Raw genomic sequence first — 19,755 nt, 5'->3', positions numbered from 1 at the left:
CCTGTAACCGATTGATGTCGGTGACAGATCTGTACCGCCTCTTTTGCCTAGAGCGCGACCATGACCCCAAGTCGTGCTCCGACTGTCAGTTGTTGATGCCGAAGGCTTTGCGGGAGCGGTCTCGAAAGCTGCTCGAACGCCAACAGTCGGCTCCGCGCCGTTCGAGGTCCCGGTCGAGAGGGAGTTCGAGGGACCGGTCGTGGAGCCACCACCATTCCGGTTCCAAGTCATCGAAGTCTTCACACTAGGGGTCAGGTAAGTCGAAGCATAAGAAGAAGTCGAAGAAGCATCGTCGCTCTTCGACTTCTCCTCGTCGGTCGGCCAATCCGATGAGGCACGCGGTTAATGCCACTCCAGCGGCTCCGTGCGCGGAGCCTGAAGGGTCGACTCCGAGCTTCCCTCCCTTTCCGGGACCCGGAGCGACCCCCGCCGAGCTTCGTACATTCTACAATGCGATGCCTGCCATCTTTGGGCAGACCAACCCCGCTGGCGCGCCTTCGGGCCCCGCGCTTGGTCGGGAGACCTGGTTCTTCGCTGCCAGCGGCTCCGGCCCCGGCGATTCCCCTTGGATCCAAGCCTGGATCGGATCGGCGCCAGTTGACCTCATTACGCCTCCACCAATGCCGCTTCCTCAGGCACCACTTCTGCTACCGATGCCAGTCACGGCCCCGGCCGGCGTCGACCCCGGCCTCCATCCCGACGTGGACACGGAGCCGGACCGGCGTCGACCGATGCCGGATCCGGCCCCGGGTGGGGTTTTCATGCCCCTGTTCACTCCTGGGGTCCCTTTCCAACAACAGTGGCACCCAGAGGATGATGAGGAGGACTGGGAGGGGTCAGGTGACCCTTTAACTGACCAGCTAGGTGCTGAGCAGGACTGGAGAGAGGAACTGGGGGATGCCAGTGTTCTTGACACTTCACCCAACCTTGGCATGTTGTCTCCTCCTACAGTGGCTACGGAGGAGGGAGCGTCATACGCAGTGATGTTGCGTAGGGCGGCCGAGGCTCTCAACCTCGAGCTTCCTATGGTGGCGGTCAGGACTAACCTTTTGACTGAGGTGCTTCAACTGGCGGCGAGCTCTTCGGAGCCCCTTCTGCCGTTTGATGAGGCCCTCACAGACGTCCTTTTGGGCACGTGGTCCAGACCCAACACGGGGGCTCCCGTGGACAGGATGTTCGCCGACCCCACAGCCCGGCTCCGGGTGACCCCACTTTCCTCTCCCAACACCCAACCCCGGAGAGCTTGGTGGTCCAAGCCTCCACCTCCAAAAGTGCCTTCCCTACTGCTCCACCAGAAAGGGAATCCAAAAAGCTGGACCATCTTGGCAAGAAAATTTTCTCTTCCGCCAGCTTAGGACTGCGGTCCGTAAACACCGCATGTCTCTTGGGCCGTTATTCGCACTCAATGTGGGATATGGTGGCGCAAGTGCTGCCTCAGTGTACAGAGGAGGCCCGGGCAGTGCTCTCCCAGGCTGTTGCCGCCGGGAGAGATGCAGCAAAGTTTACGATCCATTGTGGGCTGGACACCACTGACTCCCTGGGCAGGACTATTTCAACAGCGGTAGCGCTTCCGCGCTATGCCTGGATGAGGTCCACTGGCTTTTCAGGGGATGTCCAGAACACCTTGATGGACATGCCCTTTGATGGCCATCACCTTTTTGGCGACAAAGCAGACAACGCCTTAGAGCGTTTCAAGGACTCACGGGCTACGGCCAAGTCCTTGGGCCTCTCCTACCAGTCCGGCGCAGTCTGCTTTTGCCCCTTTCGTGGCTATCGAAGGGGTGCCCAGCTACGACCCACCCAGGGCCACAGGCCGCAGCAAGTTACCCTACCTTTGCGTGGCCGGGGAGGTGGAAACAACCGTCGAGGTTCAGGGGCCAGTGGGCGGGCCAGTCCTTCAACCCCCCCTCTGCAGCTGCCTCCAAACCCTCCAAGTCCGACCTTTCAGGCCCATCAAACGCCAGTGGGTGGCAGGATTCGCCATCACCTCCCCCACTGGCACACCATCACTTCGGACAGGTGGGTTTTGCAGATAGTCTGAAGGGGCTACTCCCTCCCCTTCTCGGCTACCCCTCCAGCCATGCCACCTCGATACCACCACATGTCGGAGTATCATCTGGCCCTTCTCTAGCAGGATGTTACAGCTCTCTTGGCCAAGGGAGCCATCGAGCACATTCCTGCCACAGAAGTAGGTCATGGTTGCTACTCCCACTACTTTCTGGTTCCCAAGAAGGTCAAGGGCCTGCGTCCTATCTTGGACCTCAGGGACGTCAATCGCTTCCTCCGGAAGGAGAAGTTCAAGATGTTGACGCTTGCTCAGGTCTTGTCTGCCCTCGACCCGCAAGACTGGATGGTAGCGTTGGACTTGCAGGACACTTATTTTCACATTCCCGTCCTGCCGGCTCACCCGTGTTACCTACAGTTCACGGTAGGCCACAAGCACTTTCAGTTCACCGTGCTCCCCTTTGGCCTTACCAACACCCCTCGGGTGTTCACGAAAGTGATGGCGGTGGTCGCAGCTCATCTGTGTAGATCAGGGGTTTCAGTCTTCCCCTATCTCGACGACTGGCTGTTAAAGGCGGACTTGCCCCAGGCAGTCGTCTCCCACCTCCAGACTATGGCCGACCTCCTGCATTTGTTGGGGTTCTCCATCAATGTGCCGAAGTATCACCTGACTCCCTCTCAGAAGCTCCTCTTCATCGGAGCGGTTCTGGACACGACGCGGTTTCAGGTCTATCCTCCCGAACAGCAAGTCCGGGATATTCGGGCTATGATTCCGATCTTTCAGCCTCTGTCCCGGGTTTTGGTCAGAATGACCCTGAGGCTGCTGGGCCTCATGGCCTCCTGCAAACAGGGCAGGGTGGGGCCGTGGACCCTCTGTCAGGAGGCCCTCTGCCTCTGGACATGGCTGGAACATCAAGGCATTTCCTTGGTGGTTCAACACCTGGCAGGTGCATGATGGATCATGAATGGCGTCTTCACTCGGAGGTGGTGCAAGTTCTCTTTCTACAGTGGGGAGAGCCTTGGTTAGATCTATTCGCCACCGAAGAGAACGTGCAATGTCAGCAATTCTGCGCGTTGGAATTTCCAAGGCGGCACTCGCTAGGTGACACTTTTCGTTGCGAGTGGAGTTGCGATCTGTTGTACGCCTTTCCGCCTATACCCCTTCTGCCCAGAGTGCTGAAGAAGATCAGGCGCGACCGGGCCCAAGTCATTCTTGTGGCTCCGGATTGGGCACGAAGAGTCTGGTATCCCAAGCTGCTCAACATGGCCATCGATCCTCCGATGAGACTGCCTCTTCGGGAGGATCTTCTGTCACAGTAGCAGGGGACGGTCCCCCACCCGAACCTGTCCAGTCTCCACCTCCTTGCGTGGAGATTGAGCGGCGGCAGTTGCCATCTTTCGACCTGCCTCCTGAAGTTTGTGATGTAATCTTGGCAATAACACAAAAAAGTCTGATGGTCTGTGTGTTGAAGAAAGACAACAGAAAAGACAAATGTAAAAAGTGAGAGAGAAACATTAAAGTGCTAATTGGCTATAGAGGATTTCCATCAATAACCAGTGATTGGTCAGTATCATCATCTGGATATCCAACCTTCCCACCACAATAAACCTCTCCAACAGGGGGTATTACCTGTGGTATAGGTGTCAACCAGAGCACCTGAATGTAACCCGGGAAGGGGGAAAAAGAAGACAGCAAAGTCACTGGCTTAGTCAGAATGTGTCGATATATACCGAAAATGATATATGAACAGTGCAGTGCAAACAAGTGAAGGTATTAAAAAAGGATTTAGAGGAAAGAGGAAGTTTACTTCAGAATATTCCTACTAATCCTTGGGTTAAAAAATGGTGCAGAAACAGCTTTTAACAAATAGGCTGTATAACAATATGGTCGACATGTTTCAGCCTGCTTGACCCCATGGTCAAATGGCTTTCTTCAGGACCTTGTAATCTATTTATTGCTACTGCAACAATCAAGTGTGACAAAGAATAATAAGTGTGTAAAATACAACCTTTGTGGTGTATGACTTCTTCGTGCAGTCAGTATATATGAATTATCTGTGCAAACAAAAAAGAAAACCAGAAAAAACACAGTTGTAAAGTTAAACATTCTCTCTCAAAATAAAATAGTGAGTATTGGGCAAGGCTAATAGCGTTTTCCAAGGTGCTTACCTGATTAGCACGAGAAGTGAGCCTCACCTCACCCGGTGCTGACTCAGGTTAAAGGAGGCCCCGCCCTATGAAGAATCAGAAGGGAAGTAGGGAGACTGTTAGGCCACAAAGGTGGTAGGCTCCCAATTAGAAAAAGAAACAGGACAACGTACAACAGCCCTGTTGCACGCTCTGCTAAAAGCTCTGTTGAAAAATGTAATCTTGGCAGCCAGACGTCCCTCCACAAAGACGGTATAGGCCTGCAGGTGGAACAAATTTGTGGCATGGTGCACAGCAAAGGCTGTGGATCCCCTTTCTGCCCCTCTTTCTGAAGTGCTCTTGTTCCTTCTCTCTTTAGCCCAGCAGGGCTCTGGGCACTATCAAGGGCTACCTTTCTGCCATCTCTGCTTTCCTTCGGCTGCCAGATCAGCCTTCTCTTTTCAAGTCCCTGGTAGTTAACCGTTTCTTGAAAGGCTTAACACATTTTTTTCCTCCAATTCCATTTGTTATGCCTCAGTGGGACTTGAACCTTGTGCTAACCTATTTAATGTGCGCTCCCTTTGAGTCACTTCATAACTGTCCTTTACGTCTCTTAACTCTTAAGACTGCTTTCCTGGTAGCCATCACTTCTGCTAGAAGGGTGAGTGAGCTCCAGGCTCTTTCTTCAAAGCCTCCTTTCTTGTCTGGTCATCCGGACAAGGTGGTTCTCAGGACCCGTCCATCCTTTCTTCCTAAAGTGGTCACTGCCTTCCACATTGGGCAGTCCATTACTTTGCCCACCTTCTTTCTGCCTCCGCATCCTTCAATGGAAGAAGAGAGGCTCCACCGTCTGGACCCAAAGCGTGCGCTCTCCTTCTATCTGGATCGCACAAAACAGTTCCGGGTGGATGATCAACTTTTTGTTGGCTACGTGGGTGCAAAGAAGGGTTGGGCCGTACACAAACGCACCATTTCTCAATGGGTCGTGTTGTGTATTAAGGCTTGTTACTTTGTAGCTAAAAAGGAGCCTCCGGTCGGGCTACTCACTCACTCCACCGGGGCGACGGCAGCCACTACTGCCTTTGGAAGAGGGGTGCCTCTGAATGACATCTGTCGGGCGATCACGTGGGTATCGTTGCACACGTTCACCAAACACTACTGCTTGGACAGCCAGGTCTGGAGAGACGGCTTCTTTGGCCTTTTTGTTCTCCAGGATGTTCTGGTGTGATCTTGGTTCGCAGACCCACCACCGGGGTTGGTATTGCTGGGGTATCTATTCTAAGGTAAGGAATCTATAACTAACGTGTTTCTTTCAGATGCACAAGTTACTTACCTCCGGTAAATATATCTGTAAGAAACATTAGTTAGTCATAGATTCCTTACCGCCCCACCCATCCTCCCCATTCTGCGAACTGATTTCTAGGATTAGGGCTATCCTTTCAGGGCCCTAGTTTTGTGCACCAATGGTCTTGCATGGCTCTGCGTTTCTGGCGTGGTAAGTGGTGTACAGGACTGACGTCAGTGCACGAGGGCAGCGTCTAAGTAGCTGCCGCGACGTCATCCCGGCGACCACGATGCCGACGACGGACGCGGAGCTGACCGATGCCACCTTCTGACGCGCAGAGTTACTGCTGACGAAAAAAGCTTTCCGGATCCAGTCTGACAACTGGGGGTAATTCTAAGGTAAGTAATCTATAACTAACTAATGTTTCTTACAGATATATTGTTACCGAAGGTAAGTAACTTGTGCATCTTTGCAAGTGTATCTATGCTTATTTGTGCAGACCTGGGAACCATACAGATGATATAGAGTAAAGAAATATGCATTCAGAGAAATGGCTGTGCCATGGAACTCATTAAAGTTGCTGTTTTGTACCTGTATTATCATTAGCTCTATGTATTTTCCAAAAGGAATAACAGTGCTTTGGTAGTTTATTTATTGTGTAATGCTTCGCACTACCTTCGGCTATGAGACTTCCCTGCCCCTTAAAAGTGAAATCGCAAAGAGGTGGTGTTTGGCAATACAGTGAATCCACAATAGAACCTTGTTCCTTTGTATCCAAGGACAGCTGCAATATTTGTCACAGGGACTTCCAGTCAGCCCCCAAGTCACACAGGCCACAGAGAATTGGCTGTAAATGAAGGGAATGGTAGTTCTGGCTTTGGGAGCGCCCTCTCTGCAGACCGACACCCATGGACATAACATCAAAGGATCCACTCTAAAAATGATGGCCCCTCCTACACCATGTCCGGCAGCATCTTTCTGTCTGGGATAGCCTTGTCAATGATGGGTGCCACTTTCAGAAAAAGTCATGCAATGTCGTCCAGTCACTTGGGGAGGCTCCAGGTGTGGGGAGCATTGGTACTGTGATTCCAGAAGATGAGCCCCCGCTTTGAGGGTCTATCTTCAGTGATCTATGTAATGCCAACCAGTCTGCTGTGCTGCTATATCATGGTGAAACTTGCAGCCACTGTTTTTCACACCATGGGCATTGAAGCCGCTTCCAGAGACCAGGCGAGCAACTTTCCCAGGTCAGCCATGGCAAGAGTGACAGAGGCAGTGCCACAGCCATTCAGGGATTTGCCACTGGTCTCCCACTGACCTTCTTAGTCTTTTGGTACTTAATACCTAACTTGTTCTCATTAAGATGTTTCTGCGTTTCCTCCTGAGTTATGTGCAGGATAACTGCATCATCCGTGTGCTGTAGCGCATTCCATTCATGGGTCATAATAACCGGGATGTTCAACCACTGTGTGCGCTAAATTCTTGCAAGCGCATGAAGTAGCACAGGTGCAATAATACATTCCTGTTAAGCCCATTAGATGACCTGGTCCACACTAGAATGCCAGATATCTTATTCTCAGTGTGACCCACATTTCAATATGCAGAAGGATTACCAAAGAAAATAATGATCCATACCCAATGATCGTAGTTCACCCCACTTTAAGACTCCCGATACTTTAAAATACACTGGAGGGGCTTCGTTTGCCCTGTTAGCTTATTTTTCAACTAGTTAGTCAAAAGTAGCACACAGGTCCAGTGCTCATACTTCTACATAGAGTAAACTGTAGCTAAGCACAGCCCATTCTTCTATACAATTAAGCATCAGCACATAACCTCCCCTTTGTGTTCAATACAGCAATTAACCTGAAGCCGGCTGCCACAAATGTTTGCCCCTTCTTCAGCCTCGGGGAAATCCACCCCTTATCCGTGATGCTAGTCGCAATGTGCTGGAGATTATTGAAGTAACATCACACGAGTTTACCAGACTGGGCCACAGATGACACGGACACATAAAGATGAGCAGACAATGCTGTTTATCTAGTGGTACAGGCAGCAGTAGTCCAGGGTTGGGGAGCCACCGCTCTCAAAAAGGCAACACTCTATGAATGCGTAGCTATTGGTTAATAAGGAAGAGACGGTGAGACGGTGCAGGGTCAGTCGTCAGGCGAGGGATGCAAGATGTGTGGGCCCTTCATTTTTCGACCTTACTCTCAAAGGTCCCTGCCCCCTTGTAGTTGCCCACATAGCCGGTGTTTTGTGTAGTATTCTCGCGTCCAGCGATGCCTAGACCCTTCCCGCTCTCGTCAAAGCGCTCCTTGTGCATTCCGGTGTACTTGCTTGTGTCGGTGAGGCGGTCCACACCTCCTACATTTTGGGTTTTCTGGATGAAAAGACAGGACAAGAGATCATGGGCCAGTTACACATTGCAAATTCATTTGCCAGTAACCAGATTGTGCATAACAAATTTTCCAGTATAAAAGTTAGGACAAAATGTCAATTACATATTTTCAATTCTAAATGTGTAAGAAAATAATTAGCCAATTACAAACTTGTCAACTACAAAACCATCTAAAATATAAAAGCTGTTGTGCCTGGACATCTCCAGGGCCCTTAGCAGTCCTGGTTCCTTTGTAATTAAAGACTGACATGCCCCTTATCTGGGTCTCTTTGGGTACAGCGGGTTTTCTAGGTTATTTTGGATATGCACTCACCGTAACGCCAGCATTGACTGGCTCCTTCCCCTCTACCAGCCTAACTGTTTCCGCAAGCGCGTCGTCAGCAGACCTCCCCTTGAAACGCTTGACAGAGAGTTCCTTCAGCGCCTGCTGGAACTCGGCGAAGTTTATGGTTTTTGCTGCCTTGGCCCTGAGAAGGAAACATCCCTTGGTTAACTGTGACTCGTGTTCAAGTGCAGAAACCATGAGTTGCTTGTGTTAAAATCACATTATTAATTGCAAACCCAAGGCGTTGATGCCTATAAGCAAATTAAAAATTATGATTCTTAATCAACAAATTCCTTTTTGAGTTCTGCAACACATTCTGCATTTTTCTTTTCTGTTCCTCTGTACATAAAAAATCTATTCAGACCACTTTCTCCTGTGTGGCCCCCTCAGGATAATGGAAACGAGACCCAGAGGAAACCTGCCTAATTGCTAACATGGCGTCCTTATCAGAGACCTTGGAGCATGCTGCTGTCCATGCATCTGCAGTAACCACCATTATTGCTGGACCCTCACTATTTTCCCCTTTCACTGGCTGTTCATAAACAGGCGCTGCAGGATTTTATATCATTTCCTCCATTTGCATCTGTTAAATCCACCCCACTGAAAGTGCATACACCCCGCGGGCATAATGACAGAAATATTTTCACAGTAATATTTGATTAAGTGCTGCTGCAGCTAGTTTCTGAAAGGCCTCTTGCCTAATATGTGCCTGATTCAAATATATATGCAAAAAAAAAAAAACATTCTTTCATTATGCATTTATAAAGTCATTGGGAGCCTTACTATGAGGGCCCTGAGCCTGCACTCGATAAGTCCGCACCCCCAGAGTGAGTGTTACCAGGGGCCCATTACCTACAGGGATATGGTGCTAGCAGATATTCTGGATGGGACCCTTCGGCTACTGCGAAGCATTGGGCGAATCAGTAATTGCCTGTCTGACTCTTCTGGTTATTTCCAATACATCTCTGCCGGGTCCCCTGGTATAAAGGTCTGAGGAAAACAAGGCCATTCTCGGTCGTGGTTGCCGAGAGCTCATGATTTCCAGTGGGGCAGGTTACAAAGTTAACGGGCCCATGAGAAAACCTGAGAAATTGGTCACCTAATAACTCTGACCTAGATATTAAACTGACTCCTCTTTGATATTTAGAGAGTTTGTAACTATAAATCCATATGTTCTATAAGACTACCTTCAACTGCTATTTCATATTTTCTGACACTAAAATGTCTTCTATTAACTTAATACATTTCATTTTCTCTTCACACACTTTTACATTTATTGCACCTGATCTCATGTAGTTAAGCTATTAAACATGAAATTAAAATTATTCTGTGTTTATAGGATGAGCCTTTTTTAGTAATGCAAAAAATTGCTGTGATATCTGGGCCCAGAACAGCACAGAGGGCGGATTCCATTACGCCAAAGTTTCCTTTTCAGAATCAGAACATATGTTTCAGGAGCCAATAAACCTATGAGAATTGATACAATTAGCATTAGGTCTGGAGATCACTTATGTGCTCGCTATGGAATTTTATAAAGTTGATTTGTACAGAAATATTAAATCCTTCAACAATATGAGCCAAGAGCAATTTGGTGAATTGCAAAACTGATTGTGTGCCATTGGATTTTGGAATATTCATCACATCTTTCATCCTCAATTCTTTAGATATGTCTCACGTTATAGATATGTGTAATGTATTATCTCAAAGTTAGTGCTCCGAATGTAGTGTCATATATTTCCTCGTCATCCAAGCATGCGTTCCCATTAATGAAATCGTCTTCTTCTTTGTAAATAATCCGATCATAGTGAACTGCGCAGCCTTTAAGTTTCCAGCAAAAAGGAAATCTCTGCAGCTCAACCCAGGTGTTTGTTCTAGCACATTATACAGTTTTTATAAAGATTTTACAAACATCTAAATACCTATGTGTCAGGTAATCACATTTACTTGCATAAGCAAAAGGACCTTATATATGTTTTTTCTGATATCATAACATTATGCTGTTTGCCACTGAGGTCTCCTTTTTCATTCATTCATTTGATCTTTATTTCGACATTTTTTCAGTCATAAAAGATTACAGTTAAAACAGTTAAAACATATATAAGACCACAGGAGATAAATAAACATTTCATAAAATCAGATTATCAAGCAGGGTATGCAATCATGATATACAATCACCCCTGGATGCCGCTGTAATGAGAGAACATCTCTTGGACCACATAGCTAGCAGGAACTTTGAGAGTGCGAAAACTATGTGCGGTGAAGTGTCAGTTTTAAGGACTCTCATTGCAACAAGACATTTATCAAAGCCCACTTTTTCAGTTTTTACTTTAGTGAATTCCACTAGCTTTTTCACAGTTTTTCCCAACTTCTGAAAAGCAGTGCTTATACATTTTTGCTCCACAAAAGTTTGCAGAAGCATTATGTCTGTGGTAGAGCAGGGTATACAAAAAAGTAGTCCGGGCCACACAATTGTAGTAAATGTAAGAGATATCAGGTGGGATAATATCTTTGTTGCAGAGATCCTGCTGTAATCCACAGGTCACAAGTTACAATTCCAATAAAGCATACCAGTAAGTGATACATCTGCTGCATACAGGTGCATGTAGCTGGCTGGTGGATTCTGTTAGAGCAAATCATTGTCTAAATGTGTGAGATGCAGATTTCAACTGATAGAGTTGCCCATCAATGATAAAACAAAGGTACTCCTGAGATTTCAAATGTATTGTGGCACAAAAATCAGCATCATGTAGATTTCTAGAAGAGCATCTCTCAGAGTAACCACTCCAATCCTTGTTTCATTAAGTACTTACTTAGCATTCACAGATCTTGTATTGGAGGACATCTGCTCGTTTTATTCTGCATGAGGAACAACCAGGAATAGAAACCTTCACTTCTTTAAGCTTATGTTATGTATTCTAATATACCACTTTATCACCAATATTACCTCGTAATACCATTTCCTAGTGGACTTTTTCTCTTGAACTACGAGCTCCTTTTCAACAAGACTTCACTGAACAACTCACCATACGGGCAAATTCGTCCAGAAAGCCTTCTACAATTTTTTAAATAATAATTGTATTCAATATGATGCAATAAAATGTAATGATTAAAAATGTTTACTACTAAAGACAAGTGTCAGTGAGAGAAGGTTTGTGTAAGAGTGTCTTAATTTTATTAAATTAATTTAATTATTTATTTTAAATAATTTAATTTCCTTTGAAGACAAATTCATTAAAACATGTTTACAACATTTTAAGGCCAAGAAACATTTAGGGGTTGCAACAAAGAAAAAGAAGATAAGAGGGTAGTTATTATCATAAAAACAAATATATAATTATATGTAGTAATGGGGTTAAATTTCAATGTATCTTTAAGGGTAACAATAAATAATGTTGGTATAAAGCAGCTTTGCTATGAATTCCAAATAGCAGCCATACCAGATAATGTCCAAGACCCTAGTGACAGATGTTGCAACATGTCAAGCTGGCAGACAATACTTAATCCAGCCTCCCACTTGCATGGTCAGAATGGAGGTGTACTTGTGGAGTGAGGTGCATCTGGGCTGTTTTGTGGATTTATGGACAGCCTCAGCGTCTGTGTGTTGGTCTGGTACATTTGGGTCCACACTGTAACGTCTGCCATTACTGACGGGTTTGGGAGGATCCATATGAGACAGATTATCTGTATGGATGAAAATATCCAAATTTGAAAGCATTGCTACAAACAGAGTAAATCCCTGGAATTTTGGTAAGGACAATTCCTTTAGAGCAGGGAAATAAATCTAGCCATCTCAGTGCTGGTTTCTGTAGTTTGGACGGCCTCCTTCACATGTCTGCCAAATAAGGGCTGCTCAAGGGCCTAGTAAGATTCCTTGCTTGACCGTCCAGAGGTAGGAAATACCATGTGGCCAGCGACATAGTCTTAGAAGTGCCCCATTCACCAGTTGGTGCAAACCTATGGTAACTATAGAGTAGGGTCCTCAGAACGAGTGGCCCGAGGAGGATATGCCAGTTACCACATATTTTTGCAATCTGATACCATGGGCTTCGGAATGTAAAAGGTGTGATAATTAACTCGTATTAAAATGTTTCTCGGTATCACGCTACTGGCATGCTGTGTGGCGGAGGAGATGTTCCCTTCTTTTATCCAATTCTTATGCCTATCCAAATAGTTACCGATTCTAGGTCACCACTGTTTTACAATTATTTTAACTTATTACTCTTTTATTGTCTTAAAGAATTGTTTATGAATTAATGTAATCTTTACTGTAACATACTTTTTATGAATTATAATATCTATTTTTAACAATGTATGTTTTTAGGATTGATTATCTTTTATGGTCTACGACCGAAATAAAGATTACTTTGATTGATTGAAAATGTTTGCTCTGTAAAATAGTGCATAACATGTGGAGTTTGGTACTTTAGATACAATCTTCATATATTTTTCATTTAGGTGTCGCCATTTTACACTATATATGTTCATTTATTTTGGTGTACCTATTTAAATATAAGGGCACAGTTGCCAATATCGTTGAAATATATGTTTCGGTAGAACGTGATAGTTCAGTGTCCTTGAATATATTGTTTAGTGTATGTTATAGCATAACCTGAAACCATGGTTTTCTAGTTACTATTTTGAATAAGTCAAATACGTTTCATAGAATCTGATATCTTGATTTCTCAGTTAATACTGCTAACAGTAAATGTTTCACTGAACGGAAGTCGGCAAAATGCTAGCGGGGCTTCTATAGCTATTCTTTATTTTAAAAACATACAGCAATGTTCAAGGAGTGTATGTAAGCTGCACTGAAACACTATTAGCTAGAAAGAAACTTTGATCCAATAATGGCAGGATTTAGCTGTAAAAACCTTTTGTTTGCTGAATGTTACAAAAAAGGCACATTGAGTCTTCTAACAGGTTTATCTGCCTGCATGAGGACAACACAGCCACTGTGGCACAGAGATAGAAACAAGAGCTGTTTCCCAACTGATCATTGATGCTGTTCTAAATAGGAATGCAGGTGCAAGCAAGGCCATCTAGGCAACTCACAGTAGGGTCCTGTTGGTGCTATGATCATTTTAGCAAGCCAAGGGGAGGAAGAGTTCAAGATACCAATGTAGAGAAAACCTAAATTACCATCATAATCTTGCCGTATTTACTATTGTTCTGTTCATTAACAAATATTGGTGCTACTATCTTATGCTTTCATAGAAATTGCAATTGATATTGTGTGCATTAGGATAGGATGGAGGCGTTAGGGTCCACTAAATGGTCCTGTGAGTCTCACATTGATGAGCGTTATCTGATATGTATCTTACTCATGTAATTTTCAGTGGTTTGCCGGAGGTGGGAGTGCACCAGCTTCTCTGTCTCATGTTTGTACATTAGCTAAATATTTAGTACCAGAGGGCCTACTGAACTTTTTCTTGGACTGTTTTCTAGAATGAATTCCAGAAACCGTAGAACTTTGTGTACCAAAACCCTTATGTGCAGCTACTTACTGGGACCGGTCCCCAGGCAACATTTAGCGGGTTTCATCTACGAAATGTAACTGGGAAAAGTGGAGGGGGTTGTAGTAATCACCCAAAACTATTAATTTTGATCACTGTGCAAACAGGATTTTGAGGAGGGATAGGAAAGAACGGGCCACTGGTAATCCGGGTCTAAGAAGCACTCTTGAAGCATTAGATACAAATAAACCCCAAGTAAGGAGAGTGATATAATTATTTTTAAGATGACTTTTCAGTATGCAATGGTTTGTGAATACTAACTATATGATTTCTGATCTTTTAGGTTTGAGTTTTACATAATAGAAGAAAGAACTGGAAAAAAGAGCTGGCATGTTACTTTGATTTAGTCAACTGAAATCTAGGTGAAGTGAACTGAATGACTTAAATGCTGTGATCAATTTGGATTGTATTACTAATATGGCTACTGGAATTATTCGGCAGGGTAGGTCCAAATTATGCTGCAGGATAGGGTAAATATGTGGCAAGAAAAGGCAAATTATGTGGCATAATGTAGCACATTTGTGATAGTATTGTTTCATTATTGTGACACTTGTTAACACTTTCTTGGCATCTGTGTACCTTATTAGTACCAGTTTAACACCCAAATATAGCAATAAGCAACAGAAAGGTGACCAGTCAACCTTTGCAAAGGGCCTTCCACTGGATCGCTGAATTTTTAGTAACTTTTGAACTGTTTGAGCTGGAAACAAAATGTTTTGTTAAAATCTGCAAATTTTATGGCATGACATGGAGGCTAAGATTAGGCAATCTCCTTTTATTGCCAGCTCACACAGCAGCAACAATCAGTAAGAATTTAGAACTTTCAAAACATACAGAACATCTATATAGTCTAGCAACAGGCAGCCATCTTCCTTCTTTTATTGCTGCTGCTCACAAGATAAGTAATCTTCTTTACTTCTCCAAACTCTTGTTACTGAGACCTTAAAGCTATCTATACTTTTATTATATTGTTGTATTGTTTTTTCCCTGCCTTAACATCTTTAGCCCTTATGGCTCACAGATGTAATTTACAATGTTTGCTATTACTAGATGTAATTTTAAATGTTTGCTATTACTTCTACCACTAACTGTATATCATCTGTACCATCGCGTTTGCTATTTAACACATTTATTTAGCCTCATTAGTGATTATTTTCTATCTTGAAAATATCGCCGAGTCCGCTAACCCGATCACCGCATTCAGGCCCGGATTCAAATAACGTGCTGGGGCCTCGCTCTCACTAGCACGACCTCGCGCGCTCTCACTTCACATTTAATCAGCCTCAAGAGCCTCACGCGATTCACGTTCACGTATGCCTCCAACTGCAAGCCCACAAATAAATTGTTATTTAACTTACCCCATGACGCCTCCGTAAAGCCGAGGAACCCCGGGGGCACCATACTCCCGCTTTGTATCCCGTTGCGGCCGCAGCTCGAAATGTGACCGCACCGGGAGGGATTTCCAGAACAAGGAAGTCAAGCCTCGTTCTCACTAATTAGAGGAAAGTACCTTGCAGGAATACTAGGTACAGCTCAAACACGTACCTAAACGACAGTTGACAAGCTTTCTTCACACACGATCGCAGAACCACCGAGGAAAGGATTTCTTTTAATGCCACTGCCCCTTCCTGGCCTGTATTTTATATAAATAACTTGCTACCAATCTTTTAACCCCTTATACCCTTCTTTATATAGCTAACCTCTTCTAACCCTTTAATTAATTAATATTTTTTTTTAAAAAGGGGGGGGAATGTCTGAACAGGAGCTAGACTCATTAGTTGAGAATAGATTAGAAGATTTTGTAAATAGGACTCTAGGTAAACGGATGGGGTTGCTGGATGACACCATCAATAAAAAAATAGAAGCCTCTCTAATCAACCCAGTAACAATCCCAGTTGCTCTACTTGGCAAGAAAAATCTCAGAAGAAAAGGCCATCGGGTGAGCACCCTCATAAAAAATAAAAGAAATCAAAAGGGGCCACAGAGGGTGTACCGGATGACGCCGGTGATAGACTCAGTGTGTTCGACACTGTGGATGGGCATGACGGCCCAGTTGTCCCTATAGATACTGACTCTGATGAGGACCAAAGTTATGAGCCAGAGCTTGATCTGTCCTGCTCTTCAGAGTTTAACTCTGTTTATGATAACACACCCACTACTAAAAAAGGGACATCTGATGAGGCATCTTCGGCCTCTGGGTCTAAGATTCTTGACCCGTTCGGGGATAATATGTTCGACCCACTGATGATAAAACATCCCCACTCACCCGAATAGACCCCCTCACAACATGTGGCTAAATATGTTACCTTCTGGCTAAGAAGAGAGATACCTAAAGAGGTTAGATCTCGTTTACGATCAGAATGCCCTCACCCATCCCTCCCAGATATGATAGCTAAGACTCCCGAACTCAACCCAAAGGTGGTGTCTTTTATTAATAAGGGCGGAAAAGACCCCAGAAGAGGCCTAGACAGAGGCCTAAAGTCATGCCAGGACAGACTCCTCGACATAATTGGCCCACTTACTGAGATCTTCGAGATGGCTGAATCAGCCTACCTAAGCGACAGTAAAGTCGACCCCAAGGAACTGATGGAATGGACACAGAGAGCTATTTGCCTCCTTGGGAATGCCAATACGGCCCTATCAAATGAAAGGAGAAAAAGCATCCTTTTAAAACTGGACCCCAAGCTCATAGATCTCGCAAATAAAGAAGGGGGAGCCTCCTCTCAAGGCCAACTTTTTGGCGATGATTTCATTAGGGAAATGGCCATGTATGTTGGAATCTTTAGCTCAATGCAGAAGTCGCAAAAAGAAATAAGAAAAGTTTTCAATGATCGAGTTTTTGGAAGGGCCGGGCGAACAAGGGGTCGGTTCCCCGGCCGCGGCTCATCTTCCTCCAGACCCTAAATGGCACGAGGCAATAGGTCCTTCCAAACCTATGGCTATTCAAACTTCTATCCACATGGACAAAGAGGAGGTCGCTTCCGGAATAACAGAGGCGATAGAAGACAGAGAGGATTCTCCTCAGGTAGGTCACTCCAAAGACCCTTTACTTTCCCCTATAAAGGTGGGAGGCAGACTAGCCCAGTTCTCTGGAAACTGGAACTTAGTGACACAAGACCCTTGGGTACTACAAACGGTCAAGGGATAACGTATAGAGTTCACACATACTCCCTTCCAGGTCAAAACACCAAGGGAAATCCTGTTCTCTCAAGAACATTTGAAGCTGGTAACAAAAGAGTTACAAGACCTACCGACCAAAGGTGCCATCAGGGAGACGACTCATCCAAAGGCTGGCTTTGTCAGCAACATATTTTTGGTGGAGAAAAAGAACAAAGAGATGAGGCCTGTAAGAAACCTAAAAGAGTTGAACGAACGGGTGGTTTACCGCCACTTCAAAATGGAGGGCATATATCTCTTAAGGGACATACTAAGAAAAGGGGATTTGTTAACAAGACTAGATCTCAAATACGCCTACCTTACTATCCCCATCTGGCCTCCCCACCAAAAATATTTCCGTTTTACATGGCAAAAACAAAATGTGGGAATTCTCCAGCCTCCCTTTTGGTCTATCTTCAGCACCATGGTGCTTCACAAAGGTACTCAGACCATTAGTAGCATGGCTCAGGGCGTAAGGTTAATTATATACCTAGACGACATCCTAATTATGGGTCCGTGCAAAGACATTGTATCCCTGCATACTCAGTGGGCGATAGAGATATTAGAAAAGTTAGGATTTGTGATAAACCTAAAAAAATCGTGCTTAACTCCAGCACAAGACACCCAATTCCTGAGATTCGTCGTTGACACACTCCGCACAGAGCTTCGCCTACCCAGAGACAAACTAAAAAAACTACGAAAGGAAATAAAGAAAGTCTTATTAGAAAAGACTATTACACTGCAAGACTTAGCGAAGATCCTGGGTCTCCTATCCTCCACCATCCAAGCCATATTCCGCGGACCACTATATTATCGGGCCCTACAAAGACTAAAAAAGAGATGCCTTCAAGCAAATCCATCATACTCTCAAACCTTGTCCTTAGATCAGGACTCGAGGGAGGAATTGGAATGGTGGCTCAAGAACGCACAAGCTTGGAACGGGAGAGAAATCTTCGGGGAGGAACCCGAATTAGTGATAGATTCAGATGCAAGCTTAGAGGGTTGGGGAGCGAAATGCGGAGACTCTTCGACAGGGGGTCGTTGGTCAGACCAAGAGAGGAACATGCACATCAACTGCTTGGAACTCCTAGCGGGCTCCTTCGCAGTCCGGAGCGTCACTCAAGAAAAGATGAAATGTTGTGTAATGCTTCGCATGGACAACATTTCTGCAGTCCGGTATGTGAGCAAGATGGGAGGTCCACACTCCAAAGACTTAGCGGAACTAGCGAAGGACTTTGGGGGTTACTGTTTAAGAAAATTTTCTTTGTCCCACATTTGAGAAGTCTTGCATAGTTCTTTGCATTTTACATTTGAAAGTGCCCTCAGACATTGTATAATGGGAAAGTTAGTCAGAAGTAGAACACCACCCATCTTTGTGATCAGATCTCTCATAGACAGGGAATGAAAAAAAATTCGAACCCTTTTTACTGTGAGTGTAAAAAGTCAAGTGATGTTTCTAAAGAGATCAGAAAATAATCCAATATTATCTGATCTTGTACAGAGCAGTGCACTGAAGGATTTCATGTCAAAACTAGAGGGTAAAATAAGCCTTTTGTTTGCTACACCTCTGCAGCCATTAAAAGTAAACACCAGCAAAACTCAATGTTCTAGAATCAGAAACAATAGCTAGCCCATCTAGTTATACTTGAAAGTTTAATTATTCAGATTTTTATTCATATTTGAGTACTATGTCCCAAACAAGCTTTGGTTGGGGGGTAATTCCGAATTATAGGCGTTTTCGTTTTATCACTGTATTTATTTCACTTTGTCAAGGTGAGTATTCGCAAAGGAAAAATGGAAAAACGTTTTTAGGGTAAGAGTTTCTTTGTTAAGTTCAGATTCAATGTGTACTGATGCACTTAATGTATATGTTTTGTTCTGAGTGATTAGGAGGGCACAGGCTGCAACAGTGTTGTCTTGCGTTGGACTCAATCTCTATTTGGAAGCGGCCTCAGATTTTGCCTGGTTGCTGCTGGAGCCATTTATTTATTCAGCACAGGATGAACAGAGACTAGGTGCATGCATGCTGATCTCTCTGATCACGTATGCAGCGGCCATATTGGGCTGGGCAGAGCCAATTGAAAGAGTACAGTTTGTTGGCACACAGTTTGGACTGCTGAGGTAGCATTATAGTCCTGTGGCGAGCATTACACTCGGTTATCAGCTGGATATGGAGGCCATTAGAAAAGGAAGCAAAAGGGTCAAGAGGGTGGAATGCTACCAGTCAGTTATTAATAATAAGGCCTGTTCAAGTCTTGATTTAGATTCAGATTTGATCACTTTTCTCTTCAAACTGGGATGTGATCCTAGGAACGGATTAGAGATGGCACAACAGCAGTATCAATACAAACATGTTAGATATGGGTAAGAAGGCTCATACTACGGGTGTGAACATTGATGTTCAGCTTCTGCGAGGTTGGAGCCAGTGTGCCATGCACTTCCTCAGACAAGCAAATGCAGCACTAACTGCTGATCGATAAAAGGTGGTGTTGATGAGGATAAACCCCTAAATGGGAACTTTGCTCAAAGAGAATCTTGAGAAAACCTAAGAGGGTTATCATTTGGTGATGTTTAGCTCTCTCCCCTGTAACCAAAAAGGGAACTGCTTCAAAGAGGATGTTGGATGGTTATTTCCATGACCATAATACCAGATGTTCTAAAACAGGCACATGTAGGCCACCAAAACATTGATAACACCATACCATGGTAAGAATGCATTAGAGTCTGGTTGCATGGTACATAAACAAACAAGTTGATAACACGATAGCCTGCTGTCTTCGGTACTCAGCAGCTGGACAGGCAGAAGATGCGTACCATCATCAAAGTGATATCAACTATGCCTCGATCTAGAGAGACCGCTGGCTGTGCCTTTCAACCCATGGTCAGCACCTTCTTCTAGGGGACTCCTTCGGCAAATATCAGAAGGGAAAGGTTTTATGATCAGCGT

The 19,755-nt window shown here is 44.8% G+C and overlaps 1 protein-coding gene across 2 annotated transcripts in view; it reads right to left on the bottom strand.

The window, feature by feature from the left end:
* Nucleotides 1–7,432: 7,432 nt before the first annotated feature.
* TPPP2 (tubulin polymerization promoting protein family member 2) overlaps nucleotides 7,433–19,755 on the bottom strand; it is a 41,299-nt gene continuing 28,976 nt past the window's right edge. For both annotated transcript variants that reach the window (XM_085600752.1, XM_085600745.1), the window contains exons 3-4: nucleotides 8,128–8,281; nucleotides 7,433–7,796 (exon numbers count right to left, since the gene is read on the bottom strand). In XM_085600752.1, coding sequence (XP_085456878.1) covers nucleotides 7,608–7,796; nucleotides 8,128–8,281 — 343 coding nt within the window. In that variant the 3' untranslated portion in view covers nucleotides 7,433–7,607. The remainder of the gene's footprint in view (nucleotides 7,797–8,127; nucleotides 8,282–19,755) is intronic.

This window comes from Triturus cristatus, chromosome 1_2 (assembly GCF_964204655.1).
Source record: "Triturus cristatus chromosome 1_2, aTriCri1.1, whole genome shotgun sequence".
Taxonomy (NCBI): domain Eukaryota; kingdom Metazoa; phylum Chordata; class Amphibia; order Caudata; family Salamandridae; genus Triturus; species Triturus cristatus.
Note: the sequence above shows the minus strand (reverse complement) of the source record. Positions and strands in the feature narration are given on the sequence as shown.